Source organism: Elgaria multicarinata, chromosome 10 (genome assembly GCF_023053635.1).
Source record: "Elgaria multicarinata webbii isolate HBS135686 ecotype San Diego chromosome 10, rElgMul1.1.pri, whole genome shotgun sequence".
Classification (NCBI taxonomy): Eukaryota; Metazoa; Chordata; class Lepidosauria; order Squamata; family Anguidae; genus Elgaria; species Elgaria multicarinata.
In genome coordinates this window covers 63,870,165-63,895,789 of record NC_086180.1, presented here as the reverse complement: position 1 = coordinate 63,895,789, position 25,625 = coordinate 63,870,165, and the positions used below count along the sequence as shown (strand labels likewise).

The 25,625-nt window shown below is 42.1% G+C and overlaps 2 protein-coding genes across 3 annotated transcripts in view; both read left to right on the top strand.

Moving 5' to 3' along the window:
• The first annotated feature begins 378 nt into the window (after positions 1 to 378).
• TLR3 (toll like receptor 3) lies at positions 379 to 16,077 on the top strand. 2 transcript variants are annotated; one of them, XM_063135451.1, is made up of 5 exons: positions 379 to 513; positions 5,677 to 6,121; positions 8,183 to 8,374; positions 11,355 to 13,168; positions 14,190 to 16,077. In XM_063135451.1, coding segments are annotated over exons 1-5 (2,682 nt in total). In that variant the 5' UTR covers positions 379 to 511; the 3' UTR covers positions 14,419 to 16,077. The 2 variants fall into 2 exon arrangements, with proteins under 2 accessions (XP_062991521.1, XP_062991522.1); XM_063135452.1 differs by lacking the exon at positions 379 to 513 and adding an exon at positions 3,368 to 3,395.
• Positions 16,078 to 21,552: 5,475 nt separating this feature from the next.
• The window catches only part of FAM149A (family with sequence similarity 149 member A), a 56,687-nt gene continuing 52,614 nt past the window's right edge, over positions 21,553 to 25,625 (top strand). Inside the window, exon 1 of the mRNA XM_063135187.1 lies at positions 21,553 to 21,823. Within this exon, the coding sequence (XP_062991257.1) occupies positions 21,627 to 21,823 (197 nt within the window). The 5' untranslated portion in view covers positions 21,553 to 21,626. The remainder of the gene's footprint in view (positions 21,824 to 25,625) is intronic.

Here is a 25,625-nt window from a genome sequence, read left to right as displayed (position 1 = left end):
ATAAATAACCCTTTAAAAGCTTTAAAAATGGGCTGTATGAGTTTAGCCACACGCAAGCTATCTTCAAAGGCCTTGCTTTGTGGTTTACTCCTTATAATTATTTGCAATTTTTAAAACACCGTGCGCGTTGTTTACTTCTTATCATAGTTATTTGCAATTTTTTTAAAAAAAAAACGTGCGCGCGGACTGTGCAGAGGAACGAGGAAGTGAGGCGGTCGGTTGGATTTTGTTCGAAGCTGGATAATTTGCAGAGAGAGAGAAAGGGAAGACGCGAGTGGCTGCTTTGCGAATTTCCTTTCGCCGGGCTTGCCAATGCGGTGCCCGGCCCTCCTGCTTTCTCTCCGTGATGGAGCGCGAGTGTGAAGGGCCCCCGCCCTACCCCACAACTTTCCTCCTCGGTCTGCAGTAAAATCAGCAGAAAGTTTGCAAAGAGCTGGGCGGCGCTGCGCTGCCAGGAACGCGAGTATCAGCCTCCGAAGTTGCTTGAGCAGAGAGAAAGGGTGGAAATTTAATGTAAGTGTAACGAGAATAATTTCCCTTTCTTTCTGGGGGGTGGCGGCGGGCAGCTTCCAGAACCTCCTCCTGCAAGTTCTTAATGTTGCTGCTTCTTACTTCAGTTGGGGGAAAGGCGGGGGTTGCATTCTAGCTATAGTACAAATAAGGCATACAGTGACATATTTAGAACAATTTAGAATGCGCAACATTCAGGTTAAAGCGATCTGAGCTGGATTAAAAACTATGGGAGAGAAGCAGTAACTGTTGCTCTCTCTCTCCTCCGGTAAGAAACAAGAGAACATAGCAGCCTGTTTCTCCAGTTTAGGGGCCTGGGCGGCGGCGGCTGCGGCTACTGCTGCTGCTGCTGCTTCTCCTTCTCCTCAAGCCCTAAGAAGGAGACTAATTTTTTTTTTTAAAAAAAAAAACCCTCATGCGTACAGCACCGGGGGGGGGGGAATCTATACTACTGCTTTTAAAGTGCTTTAAAGCACGTTGAAAACGTTTTGAAAACTGTATATGTAGTGTATCCTGGGCCCCAACAGTTGTTAAAACTGTTATAAAGCACTTTGAAGCAGTAGTGTAGATTCCCCCCCCTGCCCCGTATTCCCAGGCGGTCTGTCATCCAAGTACTAACCAGGCCTGCCCCCCCCCCCCACCCGCGTTTAGCTTCAGAGTTCGGGCGCTTTCAGGGTAGTATGGCATGTAAAGGTCAAAACGAAAATCCCAGCCAGATTATTACTTGTAAATTGTAACTTTTTTAGAAATCTGTGCCAAGGGTCTTGTTCCCCGGCATTGTGGTTGCTTTAAATTCAAATCCCTTGCATGCTTACCAGGAAGTAAATTCCATTAAAATACATGGAGTGGTTAAAATCTGGAGGAGTTCAGTCCAGGTTTTAGCAGTTGCTCACATTCCATATCCTCCCAATATTTTGGGTACTTTGATGTCGCCTTTAACAGCCCTCCTCTCCCACCAAGATTGGTTTCCCGCCTTACCTTTTCCAAACCGTCTGAAGGCATATCTCTGGCTGTTGTGTATACAGAGTGGACTATTTTTTAGCCAGTCCTTGTTGTTGTGTGCAGCCTTGGTTTGGCTGTGAGATAGCATCACCTGCAGATCACATCAGGTCTATACTATCCAATCTGTGCTAACAAGACTATCGGATATTTTCTAGTGTGAAATATGCTAGACAACATGGGGCAGATCAAAAGGAAAATAACCCTTTAATAAATCAGTGTGAGTTATAATAGCATTAAATTCCACCTCAACAATAATCATCTGCCTTAATATCCAGTGGTTACATAACATAGGACTTGTTACACAGTGTAGTACCATGAATTAAATACGTGTGCAGTTGAACAAAACCTTTGCAGTAGTGAATCTAAGTAAAACTTTCATTAATTATGACAAGAGTAGAACAGACACATATGAATTGAAAAAGCCTTAACAATTATAACCAAAATTATAACCTTATTTGTAGTATATCACCTGCAGATCAGCATGATTAAAGGCACAGCTATTGTTAGTGGAAGGTTGAAAAGTTGGCAACCTGAGCTGCCTGATATTCATTCACTCTAAAATAGTCTGTTCTGCATCAGTTTTTAAAGCAGCATGTTTTATGGTCCCCTCAGTGGAAGGAAAGCCCTATTTTTTTCTTTAAAGAAAGGCACCCTCAAAAGGCAAATTAGGGTCAGTAATTCACCAGGGACAGGTCCCAGAAAATGGAGACCATCCTTGGTAGAGAGGAATAATTGTAGGATAGGGTATGCTGAATTTGGCCAGGTAGCAATGATAATAGGAACATAGAAAACAGGCATATACCAAGTCATTGCTCTGAGGACTCTAGTGGGCTGAAAAGTGATACAGAAATATTTCAAATACATAAGAGATGAAGTCCCTCCTCTCACTAGATCACTTTATCTTGTTCCCTTCCTTCCAGGCTTGCTTCTAGAGAAGGTCAGCAGGGAAGATCCTGAGGTTGGGTGTGCCCAGAAGCAGAACATTTCTTTGGGTTATTCAGTCTGATCCATCTCTGCAAGGAATTTTATATGAAAAACAGACTAAAACTATGATGAAGCATAGGAAGGATCTTCCCCTCCTACCTGCATTCTTTGGTATCTCTTAGGAAGATAGGAAGCTGCCTGATACTGAGTCAGACTATGGATCCATCTAGCCCGGTATTGTCGACACTGACTGGCAGTGACTTTCCAGGGTTTTAGGCAGGATACTTTCCTAGCCCTACTGAGAGATGTTGGGGATTGAATGTGGGACCCTCTGCATGTAAAGCAGATGCTCTATCACTGAGCTATGACCCATCTAGTAGGCCCCAGTCTACTGTTTTAGTGATTAATAATAATAATAATAATAATAATAATAATAATAATAATAATAAATTTATTTCTTACCCGCCTCTCCGTTTGGATTGAGGCGGGGAACAACAATAAATATAAAATATATAAAACTGAATTAAAAACATAGTATACATTATTAAAGCATCCTAAAAACATCCTAAAATTCCACTGGATAGGCCTGACGGAATAGATCAGTCTTTATAGCTTTCTTAAATGCTAAAAGACTGTTAAGTTGACGAGTCTCCTCTGGCAGGCCATTTTATTGGACTTGCTTCAATAAAACTGATGCTTTACTTCTCAGATTTCTAAATCGTACTTAACTGTCTCTCAGCATAAACTCTTGAGATAATGATATTGTCATTGGACTGACTAGATTCCTGCGTCTTAGTGGACCCATGAAATCTGCTACTCTATCCTTTTGGAATGCCTAATTCTGCGCTCCTTCCTATTCCCCCCCCCCCCCCGTCCCAAACTGGTCCACATCAATGACATTGCAGAATCCAGAATCTATACATTGTAACTTTATGTATAGAAGTGCCCTGTGGGGAAAGGTACTGACTTTTAAACCAGCTTTTACACATTATTAAGAGCATCAAATAGTGAGCTCAGGACTATGCTATGTGGATTCTGCTGGGTGGCAAGCCATTTTAATAGAGTGGCCTAAATGGCCTTTCAGAAGTGGCAGAAATTAGGTATGCTCAATCATACCTAATGCAAGACTAGTCATTTATGATAGATATTGTTCTAGCTGCCTTCTGCAAAAGCATCCAAGAACAGCAGGGCAAGGGTTAGAAAACAGGCATTGAAATCACTGAAAGTTTTGAAGTGTAAGAATGCAAGTAGCACCCAAGTTAAGAGCAAGGTCTCTGTAAATCAGCAGCACTTTGGAGCCTGTGGCAAAAGAAGGAGAGGAACTTAAAAGCAGATGTCGAACTATTAACGGCACTTTCATATAGTGTCTTCTGCTTCTTCTTTCAGTGTCAGGTGCACTTGAGCGGGGGGGTTGGATTCGATGGCCTTATAGGCCCCTTCCAACTCTACTATTCTATGATTCTGTGATTTGATTCCTGCAATGAGCAGGGGGTTGGACTCAATGGACTTATAGGCCCCTTCTAATTCTGTGATTCTATGACTTATTCCACACATTCGCCACCTGTAAGCCACACAGGCTTACACCTGCTAGTCCATCTGGGTGCTTGCAGGATTATTGGAGGATTTCATACCTTTTGCCCTGTTTCTGGGTAAGTGCTACAGCTAAACCAAGTGAACCAGGGAGGAAGTAGACATTGGCTGAGTTCGGATGACACACTAATCAACTGGGAGGTGGGGGGGTAATAGGAATAGAATGGGAAACAACCGTTGATTAGCGTGTTGTCCAAATTTAGCCATTGAGACAAACACTAGCATCATGTGGCTGAAAACAGCTTCTTATTTTGGATATTTGAAGGCATGGCTGGCTGGGAAATGCTGGGTTGTAGGATTTTTTTCTGACTAAAAATGCGTAGGATTGTGGCCTTGTTAGAACCAATTACACTGCAGCAAAATTCCTGGATAAAAGTTCAAATGTTGCAATGGTAGCATTGCCATTATGTCTGGTCTAGATTACCAAACAAGCAATATTCTTACAACTTGCTGCTTGCAGAATAAAAAGCACCTTCAGGGATTTGGTCCAAACCAGGGCTCTGCTTGTGTTCCTGGTCCTTTGAGCTCTTCCTCTTTTCTTGCCTTGTGCACTTGTCTCAATGACCAACTTTATGGTTTTCAGCAAACCATAGTTTGCCGTAACATCCAAACCAGCAAACTATGGTTTGTGCAAGCCTTCCAAACCAAGATTGCATACCATGATTTAACTGTGGTTTGAAATCCTGGTCTGGAGGGCTTGTTTCATCCATGAAGGATACAAACTGTAAATATTTAAATCAAAATAGTGCATGTCTCTCACCTCAACTGCAGATTGGTTGTACCACTTTTGTTCTTTGAATGAGGAAGACCACAAGGTATCCAAACTCAAGGCGTCTGTAAGAAAGCTCAGTCCAGAAAGCTTTGGCTGACATAGAAATGAAATGAAATGAAATAAATAAATAATTCCACTAAGCCACCTTCGTCTTTTCTTTGTGCTACTTGAAATGTGAGAAGAGAGACTAGTTCAATGTTAGAACACCTGTTTTCCATGCAAAAGGTCTCAGGTTAAATCCCCGGCATCTTCAGGTAGGGCTAGGAAGGAATCTTGTCTGAAACTCTGAAGAGCTGCTGCCAGTCAGTGTCAACAATACTGGGCTAGATGGACATATAGCCTGACTCAATATAAGGCAGCTACCTAGGTTCCTAAAGATACCAAAGAGTGCAGAAGAGGGGAAGATCCTTCCCATGCTTCATCATAGTTTCAATGCGTTTTCCATATAAACTTTACTGTAAAGATGGGCCAAACCAAATTACCCAAAGAGATGTTCTGTACTTCTGGGTACACCCAATATCAAGCTCTCCCTGTTGTCCTTCTCCAGAAGCAAGCCTGGAAGGAGGGGAACAGAATAAAATGATCTATAGAAGGGAGGGACCTCATCTCTATGGGCATGCCTTGATCTTACTCAGTTTTCCTACCTGTCATCTCAGCTGGACAAAGTGCATGGAAAGAGATAGATCTGAGTCTGCCACAGAAAGAAAGGTTCTCCCCTTCTCTCTCACTCATGTGTCCAGCCCTCATCTTTTTCTTCATCTGTGATCTTTCAAGAGGTCTGGAATAAGCCCTGGTTGCAGCTATTGAGGTCTATTTAGATTTCTATTGATATTCTTGAAAAGCAGTCGTTAATATTAAATTTGCACCTTTCCCCCCAGGACAATGAGGAAGCTTTTTATTCATTGGACCTGCTTACCTTTCATCCTGTTGACCACCTGTATACATTGTGGATCCACCAGGAATGCTTGTAAAGTCACGGATAAGATGGCAGACTGCAGTCACTTGAAATTGACTCAAATCCCCTCCGATCTCCCTGCCAATATAACAACTTTGGATATTTCTCATAACCAGCTCAAAACTCTGCCACCAGCAAACCTTACGAAGTACAGTGAGCTTGTTTACTTGGATGCAGGTTTCAACACCATCTCAAAACTGCTGGCACAGCTGTGTCAGAATCTGCCTTTCTTAACCATTTTGAAGCTGGAACACAATCAACTGCATGCATTTCGTGACAATGTTTTTACTTACTGTACAAATCTGAAGGAGCTTCATTTGGGATCCAACATCCTAAAACTAACAAATGAGCCTTTCAGAAATCTGTTGGTAAGATGAAGTTTTTACCTGTTATTTTGTGGGTGACCATGGTTGATGGCATAGCCAGATTTAGAACTACTGGGCACGAGACAGTAGAACATGTTAGGACAATATGAGTTGCCATTAGAGGATAGTGTATATCCAGTCCTATGTAGGAGTTAGCAAGCAGCCTGGATGTACATGATTGTGTGTAATAATTGTACATATACATATTCTGAGAATCTGTGTTTGTGATGTTGCTTCCTGGAGATGTGTTTGTATTGAATGTACATGCAACAGATGACATGCATGAGTTACTGTCACATATTATATGTACTCTGGTTGCCCACTCATTTCAACAGAGATTGCCTTTGTGGAATGTTGGATTTGACACCTAAATTGGTGCCAGATTGAAGATGACACCAAATTATTTAGTGTTGTTAAAACACAAAGGGATTGTGAAGAGCTCTGAAGGGAACTCTCCAAGCTGGGAGAGTGGGCAGCCAAATGGCAGATGCGGTTCAATGTAAGCAAGTGTAAGGTGACGCACATTGGGGCAAAAAAAACCCAATTGAAATGATAACCTGATGGGATCTGAACTGGCTGTGACTGAACAAGAAAGAGATCTTGGGGTTATGGTGGACAGCTCGATGAAAATGTCAACCCTGTGTGCAGCAGCTGTAAAGAAGGCAAGCTCCGTGTTAGGCATTATAAGAAAAGGAATTGAGAATAAAACTGCCAGTATCATAATGACTTTATACAAATCTATGGTGTGACCACACTTAGAATACTGTGTAGAGTTCTGGTCACCACGCCTAAAAAAGGTTATTATGGAGCTGGAAAAGTGCAGAAAAAGGGCAACTAAAACGATTAAGGGTCTGGAGCATCTCCCCTGTGAGGGAAGGTTACATCAACTGGGATTGTTTAGCTTGGAAAAAAGGAGGCTAAGGGAAGACATGATAGAGGTGTTCAAAATGATCCATGGTGAGGAGAATGTGGATAGGGAGACATTTTTCTCCCTCTCTCAAAATACTAGAACCCAGGGTCACCCCATGAAGCTGATTGGTGGGAGATTCAGGACAAAGAAAAGGAAGTACTTCTTCACCCAGCGCATAGTTAAATTATAGAATTCACTACCAGAAGATATAGTGATTGCCACCAATTTGGATGGCTTTAAAAGGGGGTTGGATAAATTCCTGGAGGAGAAAACTATCAATAGCAACTAGCCCTGATGGTTCAGCGCTACTTCCAGTATCTGAGGCAGTAAGCCTGTGTGCACCAGTTGCTGGGGAGCATGGGTGGGAGGGTTTTGTTGCACCACGTCCTGCTTTGTTGGTCCCTGGTTGGTCGACAGCTGGTTGGCCACTGTGTGAACAGAGTGCTGGACTAGAAGGACCCTTGGTCTGAGGATGATCCAGCATGGTACTTCTTATGTTCTTAAGAGGGGAAGTCTACTGTATTCCCCATGTCCACCTGCTATACTCCAAAATGGTAGCTAGAAATCTCATGCCAGCAGGATTGTTGTTAATAAAGAGAGGTTTGTGGTGCTTTTCTTCTGTCTTGATTGTGCTGCCATAAATTCAGTCACAATATTCTGTAGATCAAGACCCCCGTCCTCCCAAAAGATAAATTAAACATTGATTATCCAGATAAAAAGGCAGGTCACAAGACCTGAAAGTCAGAAGCAAACAAAGAGGTAGATTCCAAAAAGTTGCATTAAAATAGTTTGTTAGAAAGAAGCATCTGAGTTGTAACTCAGTATACATATCCTTGTACACAAATTAAGCTTCCTGAACTTGTACAGAAGGATACTTTATGAATGCTTCTGCTCGAGGAAGAGCATATTCAAAACTCATTGCAGCTTTTTCTAACTTTATATCTTCCACGTTTGGGACTATAACTTCCAGCATTCGCAACCATTGGCCATGTTGGCTGGGGCTTTGATATAATCTGAAATAGTCTTGTAACTCTGTTCAAGTTGTTCTTGGCCATATTTCAACAAGACAGTCTAAAACTGAGTTTAAAAGACATGCAACATATTATGCCAGAATAATAATAATCAAACTCCTTTTTTCTCTTTCTCTTCATCAGAATTTGGAGTTATTGGATGTCTCTAATAATCGTCTAAGCTCTGCAAAACTAGGATCTCTGCAACAGTTAGGAAGTCTTCAGGAACTTGTGATGTCTCAGAACAAAATTACTGAATTAAAGAAAGAAGACCTATCTTTTCTTAGTAACTCTTCATTAAACAGGCTGGACTTGTCTTCAAACCCCTTAAAAGAGGTAAACAATATGCGGCCTGGCCTGTAGTCTCGGTAAATAAAAGCCATTTTATTGAGACTGGATACACTGAGCAAGCTGTAATATTAGTTTGTCTTATTTTAAATTAATTCTTTAGACTGATAATTAATTTTGCCCACTGTGGGTAAAATACAGTCATATTAATACAGTAACCGTCTCCTTTATCTGTATGACGGGGCTTAAAATATTTGGTTAATGTGTCATTTTGCATGAAAGGGAATACTGTTTACTGCTTTATCCACCTATGAATTCTACTATGGTGACGAAGCGAATGCAAATAGAACTCCTGTTCAGATCTTGCTGGTTCAACACGGTAAGGTCTTAAGTGAGGAGATGGCATGCCCAGAGATGTAGAGGATGGGATCAGCACAGCCCCATTCCAGTACACATTTTAAGCCAGAGGTGGGCAACTTGTGACCCACCAGATGTTTTGGACTATAATTCCCATAATCTCTCACCATTGGCTATGCTAGTGGAAATGGAAGGCCAAAACATCTGGATGGTCACAAGTTGCCCATCCCTGTTTTAAGATCTCACACACGGCTTGCTTTCACGGTGCCACTTTGCTGCTAAACTCTGCGGTTTCGCTGCATCTTCTGGTGACCAATCAGCAGTTGCCATCCGAGGCCACCCAGTGGAAGAGCCATGGTGATCTCACTTTGAAGGAAAAAGTCAGGGTAAGTCCCCGACTTTTTTAACGTGCAGCTTCGGGGAAAAGCCCCGTGGTGGCTGTGAGTTGGCGTCTGCATCACTGCACAGCACCACCGCACAATCACCGCAGGGCAAAGGAGATGTATAGACAGCCCCATATGCTCTTGAATGCCTGAACAGGGCTAGAGTTGCAATCATGGGGATGTGTGAGAGACATACAATGAGCATGAATTGGTGGGAGTTATCATGCCAATGTTTGGATAATGCAGATTCCATGGCATAGGCATATGCCAATGAGTGCAACTTACTGATCTATAATTATTCAACTTTTGTTTTGTTTAAGTGCTGTCTACTAACGAGTTTGTTGGTGGCAGTTACCCTGAAACCACTTTCAGATGAGTAGGTATTTATGATGCGTATGAAAGCTCATTATAAGTATCAGGGGTGGGGACAGGATTAGAAATATTGCTGCCACTCCCTTGACAAGCAAAAAAAGAAAGAGGCTGCACCAAAAAGTGAAGAAGGGGGAAAATTCTGTGCAGTCAGGGTTTGTATTTGCTTGGGCATATAGCTGTAGGCTGCAGAAGTCAGGGGGAAGGAGGACACAATCCCATTCTCCGCCGTGTGCGCGCTATGTGGAGGGAGCGTATGAAAAGGGTGATGAAGAGAGGCAAAGCCTCCAAGTGATTTAGAAAAAATCTTAGGGGAAAAGAATTTTATGTCTCACAACGCAATCTCATGTGTGTCTCCTCAGAAGTAAGTCCCATTAAGTTCAATCTAATTTACTGCCAGGAAAGTGTTTGTAGTAGGGACAGGCAACTCTAGCAGGTGTCACTTGTTTGCATGCAGCAGCTGGTGAAATTCCCTCTTCATCACAACAGTTGAAGCTGCAGGAGCCCTGCCCTTTTTTTTTATTTGGTCAAGAGGGCAGGGCACCTGCAGCTTTAACTGTTGTGATGAAGAGGGAATTTCCCTAGGTGCTGCATGCATACAAATGACACCTGCTGAAATTCCCTTTTCTATGCAACTGTTAAAAGATACAGGAGCTCTGCCCTCCCTTTCATATGGTCACGCTACTAAAACTCCCTCATTTCTGACCATTGACCATGCTATCTGAGTCTTATGAGAGTTGTAGTCCAAAATATCTGGAGGACACCAGGTTGCCTACCCATGGTACATAGGAGAACAGCCTGAAAGAGAGCACTATAGGAGCTTATTTAGGAAGGAGTACCAGTCTGAGGTTTTGCCCTCTCTTTTTGTCTTCTGCTATTCTGCTTTTGCAACTTTAGAGAGGCATGGATTTCAGAGCAATGGCAAAATCAAATGGCTAAGCCCTAAGACTGCAAAGACAGTCTTGAGAAGGTAGCTGTCTTTGATGGCCTTCTGGTTTCTGAGCTGAGAAATTTGGGGGATTGTGAAGCAGCAGACAGTCTGGATATGGTGCTACTGTCCACAAGAAGAAGTTGCCTCCCTTCAATTTTCAGGGATTTCTCCCTCTCCCTTCAGTTCCCCATACCCCATTCAGCAGGTTGAGTTTTTGGCATGGGGGTGGCTACAATGGGGGGGAGGGGGAGGAGAAGTCAGGATCTACCTGCTCCTTTACACATGCTTAACATGTTGTTTGTTTTATTATGGTTTTAATTTTTGTGAACCGCCCAGAGAGCTTCGGCTATTGGGCGGTATAAAAATGTAATAAATAAATAAATAAACTCCGGATCCAACCCATTGTCAGATTTGTGTAGCACTGGGCCAAATCCTTCCACCTCCTGACTTTCATGTGGACCTTTGACCCCTGTGAAAGTGGGGAAGTGCATTTAAAACAACTTTTGCAGGGATTGGTCAGAAATCTAATAATGTGAAGTGGTGTGTGCATATGCATGTATGTGCTGGTGCTTAACATTTGATAGAGGAAGTTGGCAGAGAGTTCTATTTTTCCTGTCCTTCAAGCATTTTAAAAAGCTTTTCTGTTGCTTTAAATAGCTGCTGAGTTCCAGGCCATAGCTAGACCTAAGGTTTAATTCAGGATTGTCCTGGGGTCAAACCTGTTCATCTAAGTGCCACACAAGGCATCCAGCGGTCAGGCAGGGATGAACCCGGGATGATCCTGGGATAAACCTTAGGTCTAGCTACGGCCACAGTCATCAGCCTGGTTGTTTTGCAGTGGTTTAGAGAATGGCTTTCCCTCTGAAAAGTATTAGATTCCATCCATGCAAAAACCTATGTCATTATTGTGCCAAAAAAGTAGACTTCGGCCCAGCACTATTTTCATGTAAAGTTCTTTAAAACTGTTTCCCCTCCCTTTCCTTTCTAGTTTCACCCAGGCTGCTTCCATGCTATTGGAAATCTGTATGGACTTGTCCTGAACAATGTTCCATTGGGACAGGATGGCACAGAGAAACTTTGTCGAGAATTATCCTGGACAAGAATTCAGAATCTTTCAATGAGCCAGGTGCAGCTTTCACAAATTTTCAACTCGACCTTCGATGGAATGGATAAAACAAACCTCACAATTTTAGATCTATCCAGTAACAGTTTGTCTGTGATTAAAAATGGTGCTCTTGCCTGTTTTGCAAATTTAGAGAATTTAAATTTGATGAATAATAATATTACATATCTGTTTTCTCATTCCCTCTATGGATTGCACAGTGTGATTTCTCTGAATTTGGGATACTCACATATCAAAAAAATGGATGCTGCTTTCCAGTGGCTAAAAAGTTTAGAGTATCTTACTATGGATGGTAATAAATTTCTGGAGATTACGCCTAATACATTTAAAGGTTTAGAAAATTTGAAAAACTTGAGTTTAAGCCAGTGCAATATGACCTCAATGACAAATACAACCTTTTCATCACTTGCTAATTCTTCATTGCAATTTCTCAACTTAACAAAAACTGGAATCATTTCCATCAAGGCTAGGACCTTTTCTTGGCTTCGACAGCTAAAAACTCTGGATTTAGGGATAAATAACATTAAGCAGAACCTCACAGGCCTGGAATTTCAAGGTCTTAGTAATATTGAGACTCTCTATCTATCTTACAATTATCAGCTGAACTTGACAAGTGAATCATTCACTTCAGTCCCGAGCCTTAGAAAGCTGAGGCTGAGAAAAGTGGGTTGCAAAAATCTTGATATCTCTCCTTCACCATTCCGAAAATTAAACAATTTGACAATCCTGGATATTGGTAACAACAATATTGCTAACATGAGAGATGATTTATTTGGTGGACTGCACCAGCTTGAAATCCTTGACATGCAGCATAATAATCTGGCTCGACTTTGGAAGCATGCCAATCCGGATGGTCCTGTTCTCTTCTTAAAAGACCTTAAAAGTCTGCATCTCCTCGATTTAGAATCTAATGGCTTTGATGAGATTCCAGTAAAAGCTTTCCATGGCTTATCTCAATTGAGAAGCTTGAATCTGAGAGACAATAATTTAAATTTGCTCCCAGAGTTTGTCTTTGATGACTTAACATCTCTGACCTACCTCTTCCTTGAGAAGAACCTAATCACAGCTGTTGATGAAAAAGTCTTTGGTAAAGTTTTCACAAATTTGAAAGAACTAAATATGGGGTTTAATCCTTTTGATTGCACTTGTGACAGTATAGCTTGGTTTGTTAACTGGCTTAATGCCAGCAAAACAAATATCTCAGAATTGAATAATTATATATGTAACACCCCCTTTAAATACCATAGCAATAGGGTAGCACAGTTTGACACCTCACCATGTGATAGTGCCCCTTTTAAATTGGTCTTCATTGTGAGCACTAGTTCGGTATTGTTTTTCATCTTTCTAATCCTACTCATCCACTTTGAAGGGTGGAGAATAAAATTTATTTGGAGTGTGACTGTAAACAGGGTTCTTGGCCACAGGGAAATAGACAGACCACAGCAACACTTTGATTATGATGCTTACATCATTCATGCCAAAAAGGACACGGACTGGGTTTCCAACAACTTTATTCCTCTTGAAGACAACACTCAACAAGTAATTAGGTTTTGTTTAGAGGAACGGGACTTTGAAGCTGGAATATCTGAAATTGAAGCCATTGTCAATAGCATAAAGAGGAGCAGGAAGATTATATTTGTTGTAACTGAACATCTCTTAAAAGATCCTTGGTGTAAAAGGTAAGACGAAGTTATATTAATAATTGACTTTCTGTTACGTTTTTAGGACACCTCTTTACTACAAACTGTAATCCATTTCATATCTCTAAACAGACTTGGTTCCCAGCCAATGAATCCTGGATGTTATAGTATTGTGTATAAAAGAATGAAGCAGATACAAAAAATAGCCCGGAGTATTCTTCAGTGCACTCTTAGGCCTTAGCTAAACCTAAGGTTTATCCCGGGATCGTCCCGAGGTCATCCCTGTTCATGTAAATGACAAACAGGATATCCTCGGAGCAGGCAGGGACGACCCCGGGATGATCCTGGGATAAACCTTAGGTCTAGCTGAGGCCTTACAGTCCTTTAGTTTCTTCTGAGAAGCCTTCTGAAAAGCGATCTTAATTCTGTTACAATGTCACGCCCTTGCTTAATCCTTTTTCTAGAAGATCTCTAACAGAGTTGATCCTGTGATTCAATAATGAATCAGCCATAGGAAGACCTACTATAGAAAATAAATGCCGAACTAACTCAGCAAGTTTAAATTAAACTTTATGAAAGATTGGATTTTGTTTTGATATGAAAACATATCACTTACATGATCGACGCTTTACAGAATAATATAAGCAAGAAAGGCAGTCCAGTGCCCCTAGTAGCTTGAAATCTTAATTTTGACAGTAGAGAATATAACAAAGAGGCCACAAAGAAATAGAAGGCAAAAGCGAAGAGGCAAAGGTTAACAAGAGGTGGGACTGACTGCAATGGGAAGATAACAGTTCCTGAAGGATCCACAAAGAAGTAGAAATGCTCACTTCAGAAACATGGCGGGTCAGCATGGAGCATTTCCACACATTTGCCAAATAACCTATTTTTTTAAAAAAAAATGATGAGGGTTTTTTGGTGTTCCACCATTGACTCCTAAGAAATCAATGATTCATTAGTGTTAGTGAGTCATAAAATAAGTGTCTCTGAGAATGCATGCATGTAAGTGAAATTTTGTTATATACCAAATCAGTTTTTATTCCATTTGTCTTTTGTTTAGGTTCAAAGTGTATCATGCCATACAACAAGCCATCAGTCAAAGTCGGGATTCCATCATATTAATTTTTCGACATGACATTCCTGATTACAAATTGAATAATGCACTTTATTTACGAAGAGCAATGTTCAGATCTCGCTGTATCTTGAAGTGGCCAGTTCAGAAAGAACGTCTGAATGCATTTTACCAGCAGTTAAAATCAGCACTTCAATCAAGTAGTAGGATACTATGATTTTTTCCCCAAAGGATTGTAGCAAAGTATTTTGGATATTTGATTCAATGGCCAAAATATTACCAATCAAGTGGACTTTGTGCTTTGTAACTTTCATGTTATGGGAATGAAATACTTGCTGCAGATCTACCTATTTAACTGTTTTTTTCAGACTTAAAGCCACTAGTTCCTCTTACAGTATCTTACAAAGCAGTTTGTAAACCATGAAAGCTAATGCTAATTTATTAAAATATCTGAAATGCTGAACTACTGTACATGTATGCTACACTAGATGTGTGCTACACTTAACCCTTGAACGATTATACTATAATACCTGAGGGAGAGAGAATATAAACCACTACTCTACATTTTCATAATGTGACCAAAACATTAAAAAATATACAAAATAGTGAACAGAGTGAAGGAGGTTCAGAAGCAGAAAGTGAAAGCATACTGGACAGCAACAGATAACAGAAATCAGTATCCCTTTCTTCCCCAGGATAAGAACTCAGATCCCCTTCCTCTGCTGTCTAACCTGTGAGAGAAAAGAAGTGCAAAAGAGGGCAAAGTCTGCAGCATGCCCCTTCCTGATTCTTCTTGCAGAAGAAGACAGGGCCCAGAGATAGATATGGTACATAGGGCTTGATGCCTAGGGTGACAGTTCAATGACAGTTGTAATGTATAGAGTCTATGGGCTCATCTACACCAAGCAGGATATACCACTATGAAAGTGGTATAGAAAAGGCAGGAGCCACACTACTGCTTTATAGCAGTATTGAAGTGCACTGACAACTGTTGGGGCCCATAACACAAACCATAGACCGCTTTCATACCATTTTCATAGTGTTATATCCTGCTTGGTGTGGATGTGTCATGGGCCCCAACTGTTGTTAGTGCACTTCAGTACCACTATGAAGCAGTAGTGTAGAACCTGCAGTGCACGTCAGTATCACTATAAAGCAGTAGTGTGGCTCCTACCTTTTATATTCCACTTTCATACTGGTTTCATAGTGGAATATCCTGCTTGGTGTAGATTAGCCCTATGTTCTTTATCATAGTTAATATGTTTATAAGTTAGGCCATATCTGTATAGTTATTTTTTTTAAAGTTCAGTGTACTTGGTTAATTAAATGGTTATGTATTAAGCTTAATACTATTGGGAAAACAAGTTAATGTGTTGCTATTATACTTACTGGCCAGGTTCCAGGTCATAATGACCCAGGTTTTTTTTAAAGCATGTTGCTGTATCACTCCTGTTGCAAATCGAAATGGCTAAACAATTTAGTAGGGATGCACTATCCCAGAGTTGTATAATGTACTAGCCAAACAGTAAAAACAAATGCAGGAACACACCATGGGTTATTTCTCTAACATTTGGGGTCCAGCCAAAGGTCCAGGTTTGGATAGAATGCTAAACAACCCACAGATGGAGTGGCCCTCGGTAGTTTACCTGCTTCTGCTTTGGGCAGTGAGCACCAGCATACTTCCTTGTTTATAACAACCCACAGCATTTAGGAGTCCTTTTTCTATATAATTTCATTACATTTTTCTCCCTTGTTCACAACCTCAGTGTTTATAATCTGATTAAAAACATACAGATTTCAAGTATCTCTATGCATGGATATACAGTATAATATAATATTATTATAATATTATATTATATTATACCTGAGAGAGTGCCTTCTCCCTTACCAACCTGCCCAGTCACTGAGGTCATCCGAGGGCCTGCTCCTGGTGGTTCCACCTAGATCCATCCTCCGATTGGAATCCACCAGGGGAAGAGCCTTCAGCGTGGTGGCACCCCTCCTGTGGAATTCCCTGCCTCTGGAGGTCAGGCAGGCGCCAACCTTGTACTCCTTTCGGCGCCTCCTGAAAACATCTTTATTCCAAGAAGCCTTTCTCTAACATGCAGCCTTGGATTACTGTTATTGCTTCTTTTAAATTTTGTTTTAACTGTTTTTATTCTGTTTTTATTTTCATTTTACCTTGTACACCGCTCCGAAATTTTTCAATGGGGAGCGGTATATAAATATTGTAAATAAATAAATAAACCAATCACAGGATTGTGTGTAGTGTGTCATTGTCCTCTCTTTCTGGTATGTATATAGTAACAAGATGTAAATATATAAGGTGTCATTTTTTAAAAATATATATTTGTATTTTTGGTTATAAGATTGTAATAAAATTTAGAAACAAAATACAAAGAAATAATAGTGCAGTATATGAAATTAGGTTGTAAAGGGAACATTTCTGTAGATCCAAAGGCTGTTTCCAGGTGAGGATTTTATGACGCTTTACCCTGCTTCATTTATGGATTTTTTTTTGGGGGGGGGTGTCCAGATGGTACAATTTTCTAGCCATTTCCCTCCCATATTTTCCCTCCACTTCTTAAACATGTTTCCTTACCAGAAAAAGAAAAGAAAAAGTTAGGGCTGCTGTATGATGCTTTCCAATTGATAGCGCTAGAAGCTCTCCATCTGGAAGCACCCAAAGTGACAATAAAGGATCTTGTTCACAGGTGAACTGGTATGTGATGATTCCTTAATTACAGTCATTGGATTATCTTCATTGTGATGCTCTCTTCTCATCTTTCTGATCTTCTTTTCAGTCGAAGTGACAAATTCTCTCATCTAATTTAAGCCCTGAAAGCTGAGGCTTCGAGGTGGTAATGGCAGGGTCCTTCCCTGGTAAATTACATGTATTTAAAGACAAGCTTAAAATCATTCTCTACATCTTTTTGTAAAGTAAAATAAACAGCATATGACTAGTTCCATGTGTCCAAGTGCTGTTTGTTTTTGTCTTTCCTGAAACGCAGCCCCTCCAATGCCATGTAAAAAAATCTTTATTTTTTGAAACATACTGCAATTCTATACAGTTTCCCACTGAACTCAATGGGACTTACTTGTAAGTAGACATGCACAGCTTTGCACCATTAGGGAAGTTTCATTTGTGATAAGGCACGGGGATTTGTTGGTCAAGAAAATTCTGCTGGGTATTCTCAAGGCCTCTTTGGATCCCAACAATTGGGGATTTTTTTTTTATTCAAACTGATCATATCAACCTTACACACCCACTATACAATGCAATAAAAATATTTGTTGGGAAACAGTTGTAGAACATAATCTTGAATTCTGAACACACTGAACTTATGCTACATAAAAAAGGTTTTCTGGAAGAAAAAAAACAGCTTGTGTAGTCAAATACAAAAATCTATTATTGATTTTCTAATCATGATTTTGCAATGGTATTTTTTTTAAAAAAAGGAGTCAAGATCTTAGTCTAATTATATTTAGAAGAACCAACTGGAATAGTAGGTTTATTTTATTTTCGTCAGTTGGTTTTTTTATATGGATGCTGTGTTGGAACAAGATGTTTCTGACAGCTAGTAGCCCAAACCCCACTAATCCAGTTTAGCTTCTGTTGGTGCTGGGTGGTAGGGGGAGAATTGGTGGCTGGACATGCAAATTCTTATACAAGGTACTTGGCGAGTAAAAAAATATGGATTTGAAAGCTCTTATACAAGCTAGACTTAATGTATATTGAAATTAGGGGTGTGCACGGACCCCCCGCTCCGCTTCACTTGCAGATCTGCCATTTTCCGGATCGGGCCGCTCCGCCCCGCCCCCGCTCCGCCCACTTCCGCTCCGCTCCGCTCGGAGCTCCGGATCTGGATCCGGAGCTCCGTTTCCCCCCCCCCCCCATAGGCTTGCATTGAAAGCTAAAAAATTATACAACTTTTTTTCTGTTCAAGTTAGAAACCTCATGTTTGGCACCATGACACCTCATGGGGATATACACACGCACGCCAAGTTTCAAAGCAATCCCATCATCCCCTGATTTTTGGCGAATTTTTGAAAATCGGGCACCCCACACACAACATCCCTGCGAGGTGGGCAGGGGAGGAGGGAGGGAAGGCAGCCAGGCATGCAGCTGGCATTTCTGGGGGCATAAGGAAGTGAGCCAAGGATAAGCCAGTAATGCATATAAAATGGAATAAATCAATAAATAAACAAAGGAGGGGTGGAATTAAAAGCAGCAGTGTTGCTCAATAAACAGCAAGAAGAATTTTTATAAAAAGGCTATCTGTCTTTTACCAGCAATAGGGGGACGTGCCCGGGGGAGGGGGAAGTAGCTGCCAGTTCAAGACAGCCACCAACAGCTCTGAGAAGAAGTAAAACGCTCACTTCAACTCATAACAGGCATTGCTCCACCACTGAAAAGTGACCATTCACTTCAACTCATGATAGGCATTGCTCCACCGTTTTACTCTCTTTGGAAGGCTCTAATGGCCTTCCAGTGCAGGAGAGAGTGGGGGCACATCCACGATGAGATGCCCTAGGGGAGCTCATCCCCTTGCACCACATCTATTCAGTTGTTCACCAAGGTTAGGGTGGGGAGCAGTGCTGTGTTTCTATCTCTTATTCTTGGCTTAGTATATGATTTCAGGTTGTGTTTGTGCATTTGGTGGGGCTACTGTGTTAAAAAACACGGGGAAAAGCCCGTTCAGATGAAGAAAGAGAAGTTTCCCAGAATCCCAAGTTACCTGTTTTGCCTATGCCCTCCTCCAACTTTGGGATCATCATGACCGGGAGCTGACTCTGCCCCTCAGCCCTTTGAAAAAGGTATTTTTCCCGCCGATTTTTTAAAAACTTCTAGCGCGCGACCCGTATGACGCAGAAAGTTGAGAGTAGTCTCAAAATGACCCCCATCCACGACTCTCTGTGCACAAGAATTTTCAGAACGATAGCTTAAACCCCCCCCCAGTTATCCCCGATTCTTTCCCTCAATGCAATCCTATGGGCGAAAAGCCGAAAACGCCGTTTGAGCCGCGCGGTTGACCTGATTTTCACAAAAATATAGCACGCGACCCAGACAACGCAGAGAGGTGAGAGTGGTCTCAAAATGACCCCCATCCACGACTCTCTGTGCACAAGAATTTTCAGAACGATAGCTTAAACCCCCCCCCAGTTATCCCCGATTCTTTCCCTCAATGCAATCCTATGGGCGAAAAGCCGAAAACGCCGTTTGAGCCGCGCGGTTGACCCGATTTTCAAAAAAATATAGCACGCGACCCAGACAACGCAGAGAGGTGAGAGTGGTCTCAAAATGACCCCCATCCACGACTCTCTGAGCACAAGAATTTCTAGAACGATAGCTTCAAAAACAACGTAGTTATGCACGATTATTTGCCGCAATGCAATCCTATGGTGAAATGTTTTCAAGATGGCGACCGGAGCGCTCCGCCTGAACTAGGAGCTCCGAAAAATGGGCGCTTCTCTTCGCCTTGCTTCTAGGGGGTCCGCGGTCCGCTCCTACTCCGCCTCTGGGTAAGGCGGAGCAGGCCAATCCGCTACTGCTTCTACGCTCCTAATCGGAGCGGATCACACCCCTAATTGAAATACACTTGCTATCAAAAGCTATGGAGTAGAAAGAGCATCTATATGTACTTCCAACTCTGACATAGTCAACTTCTGCATTTGGTTGCACATTCCAATGGGTCAAGAAAAAGAGAAACAGGTTCTCAGGATGCAAAATATTTATTTCCACGAAACCCGACGCGTTTCAGCTTGTACTTTATTCAACGGCTGTCCTCAGGAGGCTGTAACATTAATAAAACAGTAAAATACATTATGATAAGAAGATTAAAATGATGTTTTTGCTATTCGGTTAATTAGGCTGGTTGCCACAAGGGCCTATGCCCATATGTGAGTATTAAAAACTTTTTAATAATGAGGTGCCACTAGGGCCTGTGCATATAGTATTATTTAAAATAGTATAAAATGGGACTGTAGCAAAAGTATAATATGCAAATCCATACTTGTTAAAAGATAGTGTCTGCAGAATTTCCTCTAGCAAAATAATTGTCTGCTGCTATTGTAGGGGAGTGTCTGCAAATAATCCTAATCACAGGAGTGTAAAAATTCCAGATCTTCATTTAGGCCACTCGGATTTAGAGTTTTTAATTTCAGAATCCACTCTATTTTCCTTCTCAGTAGCTGTTTGTCATCCAGCGCCTAAATTTTAAATTGCATAGGAATGCTGTTCTACAAAATGGTTTACTAATGGAGCACCTGGCCTATCGGTTTTTGTATTGCTTAGGTGCTTTCCTATGCATCTTTTTAGGGGTCTAATTGGTTTTGTTACATATTCTTAGAGCGTTTACATTGGATAGCATAAATCACAGAAGCAGTTAAAGGTGGTGAAGTGTTTCAAACACGTATCTGCTGGTCAGAGGGATTTGTGAATTCTGTGACTTTGGAGATGTATTTACAACAGCAGCAGTGTCCACATGGCTCAAATTCAAGAATGTGAGCTTGCAGTCTGGAGAAGTCAGGTTGACTTCCTCGCCTGCTTCTTGTGAGAACCAGGCCGTCGTCTTAGTGAACTGCGTTGGATTTTATTTCCAAGGTAATGTGTACAGCGGATTGGGCTACTGCAAGTTGTGTGTTTATGTGCTCTTTATATAAGTGATGTTGTGGGAATTGCCCCTGAAGAGCTTGTCTTACAAGGGCCGGAATAAGAGTCCCGCCGTAGGGATTCTCGTCCAGAGGTTTTCGTCTTGTAAATTGCGACGCGGAACGCGCGTCCCTTCCATTTTCGCCTGATTTCCGAGAGCGCGCGCAGCTACTGCTGCTTCCGAGTGCCCAATTGCCTGCGACTTGCTTGGTTTTTGTTTAGCTTAGCAACCGCCGCTCCCTCCCTCCTTCCCTCCGCGGGCACCTGGGGTAGGCAGAAAGGGCAGGCCTAGGCAACCACGAGCCGGCAGGCTCAGTTCTCTTCTGACGGCGGGGCATAGCGTCTTGCACCCACCCCGCTCTGGGCGAGCAGAGCGTGGGGGACGAGACCCCCGAAGCTCGCAAGAAGGAAGCGCTTTTGCGAAGGGAACCTCCCGGAGGGAAGCGGCTGCTCTGGGCTTCGCGGCTTAGAAGACTTGCAGGACTTTTCTCGGGCAGGGCGGCGGCGGCGGCACCATGAAAGTGGCGGTGCTCGACTTGGGCACTGTTTTTGCCAAGCTCTTCAAGCCCGCCGCCTCTTCCCCTCCTTACTCGCCCGCCGCCGCTGCCAGCGCCAGCGCCCCTCAGCCGAAGTCGCTGCTTCCCCTCCCTCCCTCGCCGTCCCCCGTGGACGCCCCGTCTTTGCCCGCCCGCAGCGTTGCCTTGGCTCCCGCGGGGGGCTCGTCTGCCCTAGCGGCCCCAAGTCGGCCGCTTCCTAGCGGGGCCCGGGCTGGGATGTCGACGAAGCCCCTCGGTGGCCCCAGCGGCAACAGCTCCCCTCGCTCGGCGGCAGCGGCGGCGGCTTCCTTAGCAAGAGAGCCCGGGGCTTGGGCAGCGCCCGCGGGCAAACAGCTGCTCTTCGTCACTCTGCCCGACATCGGCGAGGAGGGCGCGCCCGACGCTGACCCCCAGGAAGAAGCCTCTTCGCCCAGGCAAGTGGGGGGACGTGTGGGGGCACACAGGGCGCCAAGCCGCCTGGTCTCTGGAGCCTCCTTATTGTGCGACAGCCGCCACTGAACGCGTGGTAACTTCGTCGTGGTGTGCATGTAACCACTGGGCAAACTGGTCGTCTGTATTGCCTTACCAAGTGCTGAGGAGGAGACTATTATGTCATGGGCCGCAACAGTTGTCAGTGCACTTCAGTACCGCTATAAAGCAGTAGTGTAGATCCTGCAGTGCAGTTCAATACCGTTATAAAGCAGTAGTGTGGCTCCTGCCTTTTATATACCGCTTTCATACTGCTTTCATAGTGGAATATCCTGCTTGGTGTACATGAGCCCCAAGCGTGATCACTTTCCCCTTATAGTTTGGGAAGTGGTGATGTGTCACACCATGGTAAATTATAATTATTATGCCATCAGTATGCTTGGTGCTTTACCATGTTGCACTGTTTATGTGCCTCTATAGAAAGCTGTGCTTAGTATCCAACGTCATTCCTACTTAGAATAGATCCATTGAAAATAATGGGACAAGTTAGTTGTGAGTGACTAATTTAAGTATCATTCATTTCAATAGGTCTAGTGTACATAGGACTAACATTGGGTACTAGCCTATATTTGGAAAGAGAAAGACTGTCCAGCTTCATGGAGAAGGTGCTGTATGTTGAGACAAAGGTATGCTGGGTGACTGCCCTATATCACTAGGATCTCAGGGTGGTGTACCAATAAAAAATATTGTCAGAATGATGTTCGTGAGATTTATGGTATAGGTTAGACAAGCAGAGATTGTGACAGTATGTACATATATGGAAAGTGAGTGCTGTTAGACATTAAAAGAATTATGTTAAACACATTGTACTAGTCTCAGTACTTGTCTCAGTTGAACTGTTGTGAATTATGAAATGAAATTAATTATGCAGGTTACATATTTAGTGCTGGCTGCTCAATTAATTTTCTCCTTTTGGTTAGAGATAAGACAATAGTTTTTTAAAAAGTTGTTTGAGAGTGGTGCTATTTCCTGTGATGAATGCAGGCTTTTTGTTGTTGCATTGTCACTAGTCAACAGTTGCTGATGGTTTGTAAAACAATACAAAAATCTGTTTACCTCTGAGAATAGTGGATCAAGTATACATGCCACAAGCAGTGATCCTTATCTCAAACTGCCTTCAACTCTGGAAAAAAAAGCCTACTAACTCTTGGTTGCAGCCTTTGAGCTTTGTTGTATTTTAATTTTTAGTCTAGAGTAGGAGAAGGGTATGAATATGGATCTTAAATGCTTCCCACCTCTCATGCTAGTGTCTTGACCCAGATTGGGGCCCCTAAGCCTGCTTTAGAGAAAAATGTGTGGGGGTGTGTGTGTGGGGGAGATGACGGCCAGATCTATACAAAGCAGGATACAACACTTTAAAAACGGTTTGAAAATGGTATATGTAATGTGTCCTGGGCCTGAACAGTTGTCAAAACCATTATAAGCCGTTATAAGCAGTAGTGTAGATCCTGCCGTCATTTCTAGACAGACACATAAAATAATGTTTATTCTGGCCCTGTTTTTAAAGAACTACAAAATACTGTGTATATTTGAGCTCTTTAACTGTAATGGTGAGAAGAGAAAGTTTAGCTGTGTGATGGACACTAGGCATCTCCAACTGAATTCTTAACTACCTTGTGAGATTTCAATTTCTAGGCTTCTTTAGGGGAAGCTATTGGTGGTTTAATTGGTTTAGAACGGATACACATTTATAATTTAGATAAGCCCTGAGAGTCACCATCTGGGAAGGGAGTATGCCTTTGTTTGGGCAATGAAAACGTGTTTAGGAGTATTTAGCACATCTAACTGTGACCATGTGTAAGAGTTCCTGGACCCTGACTGATAGCAAATTTTAGTGTGGGCACAATCCTATGCATGTTTAGACAGAAAAAGCCCTAGAACCAGTATGCTTCAGCCAGCCATGCTGCCTGGGGCATTCTGGGAGTTGTAGGACTTTTTTCTGTCTAAACTTAATAATAATAATAATAATAATAATAATAATAATAATATTTCTTACCCGCCTCTCCATTTTGATCGTGGCAGGGAACAACAATAAGCGATAAAATACATAAAACTGATTTAAAACATAATATACATTGTTGAAAACATCCTAAAAAATTTGCATAGGATTGCGCCCTACATGTGTGTGAGAATTTTTAATCCAGTTTTCGTGCCTTCCTATGAAACACGACAGTCCACAGTTTTGCCTTGGAGTTTGGGCTGGAGTAACATAAGGACTACTTGAATCATCTTTCCCTTGGGACAGCACTGATTTATTTACCTGAAAGGTTGCTGGTGCTAGAGATGTGTTTAGCAGCTGCTAAAGCAGAGAAGCCAGCAGTGATGGAATAGAGTGGATGGTGAAATTCCGTTTTCCCCAAGCAGACAAAAGATTGTGGGGAGCAAGGTACAAGTCACAAGATCACATTAGCAAGCTGAAATGTAGGTTGATCATATGCGAACTGAGGTCAAGTCCAAGAAGTTAATCATGTGATTTTGTCACTCTGTCCAAAGCCCACCCACCCCATCATATTTTAGTACAAAAGATTTGATAGAATACCCAGGCCCACTCATTATGGGGGAGCCACACGCATAGGAAGCCTTCTACATACATAGTTGATAGGAAACAGCAAGACACATTCGGATGTATGTCCATAGTACAATGTTCATCTCGGCTCCATTGAACTAGCTGGATATGGTACATCTTTAGATGTGGAAGGAGATGCACATCTTTGTTTGCAGACAAAGTTATTGCTATCCATAACATTGCCTGCAGCTATATTTGGGTTGGAGCCAAAGCGTGCATCAACAAATTGAGGATCTGGGGATACTGTAAAGCAATTGCATGAGTTTGTCAATGTTTGATGACACTTAGTCCTGAACCCATCACCCCACGTTTCAGAAAGTTTTCTGTATCATGTGAATTGTCACTGAGTTGGCTGGGGAAAGGGATCTCTTAAAGTAAACTCTTGGGACATAGTGAGCTACTTCCACCTCTGGAAGCTCCATTGATAAAAAGAGGATGTTGAATTGCAATTTTCATATGTTAAGACAAAACAAGTGGATCTAGTTTTACTGAATGTTTGGCTAAACTAAAGAGATGTTTGGCTAAACTAAAGAGATGTTCTGTATTGAAATGTAGTAGTTGATTAGGCACTTGTGAAGGTTTCTTCACATATTTTCCCTAGTTATCAGTTAGTATTTTTTCGCCTGGACTGCATTTGGGATTTAAAAGCCCAACTTCTACAGTGGCCCAGTTCAGATTATCATATCTTGTCTCAATAAGCCAAGACACAAATAATCATTTTGCCTATGCATGCAGCGCCTTCACACTTGCCCTCATGATGCAAGCAGCCAAATTAGGATGTCTCTAATTAATAATAATTTTCCATTTTTTCCAAAATGGGAAACTTATCATTATCAGCTTTGGAAAAAGACAAGATATTAAATTATTTTCTGAGATGAGTAAAAAGGTAGCCGGGGTGCGTGGGCGGGAGAAGCTTTATCAAAGTTACATATTATATTACAAAATAATCAAAACAAGAGGAAACAGCTTAAATTAAGAAATAGAATGAATATTTGCTGATATTCCAAAAGGAGTTTTGGTCACTAGTAAATGCTGAGAAAATTTGAAATCAATAGAAGTTCAAGGGTGTGGGTGGGGGAATTACCAAGATCATCTAGAAGAAAATCTGCCCCCTACCTCCTGCCTTGGCCACCTGTTTTCTGGCAAGGCTTAAGATGCTGTAGTGGCTTGGCTATAGAGTT

Excerpts from the sequence above, each read along its gene's own strand:
- TLR3 (XM_063135451.1), top strand. Across the intron at positions 6,122-8,182 it reads AGCCTTTCAGAAATCTGTTG|AATTTGGAGTTATTGGATGT; the intron begins GTAAGATGAAGT and ends TCTCTTCATCAG. Across the intron at positions 8,375-11,354 it reads CTTCAAACCCCTTAAAAGAG|TTTCACCCAGGCTGCTTCCA; the intron begins GTAAACAATATG and ends TTTCCTTTCTAG.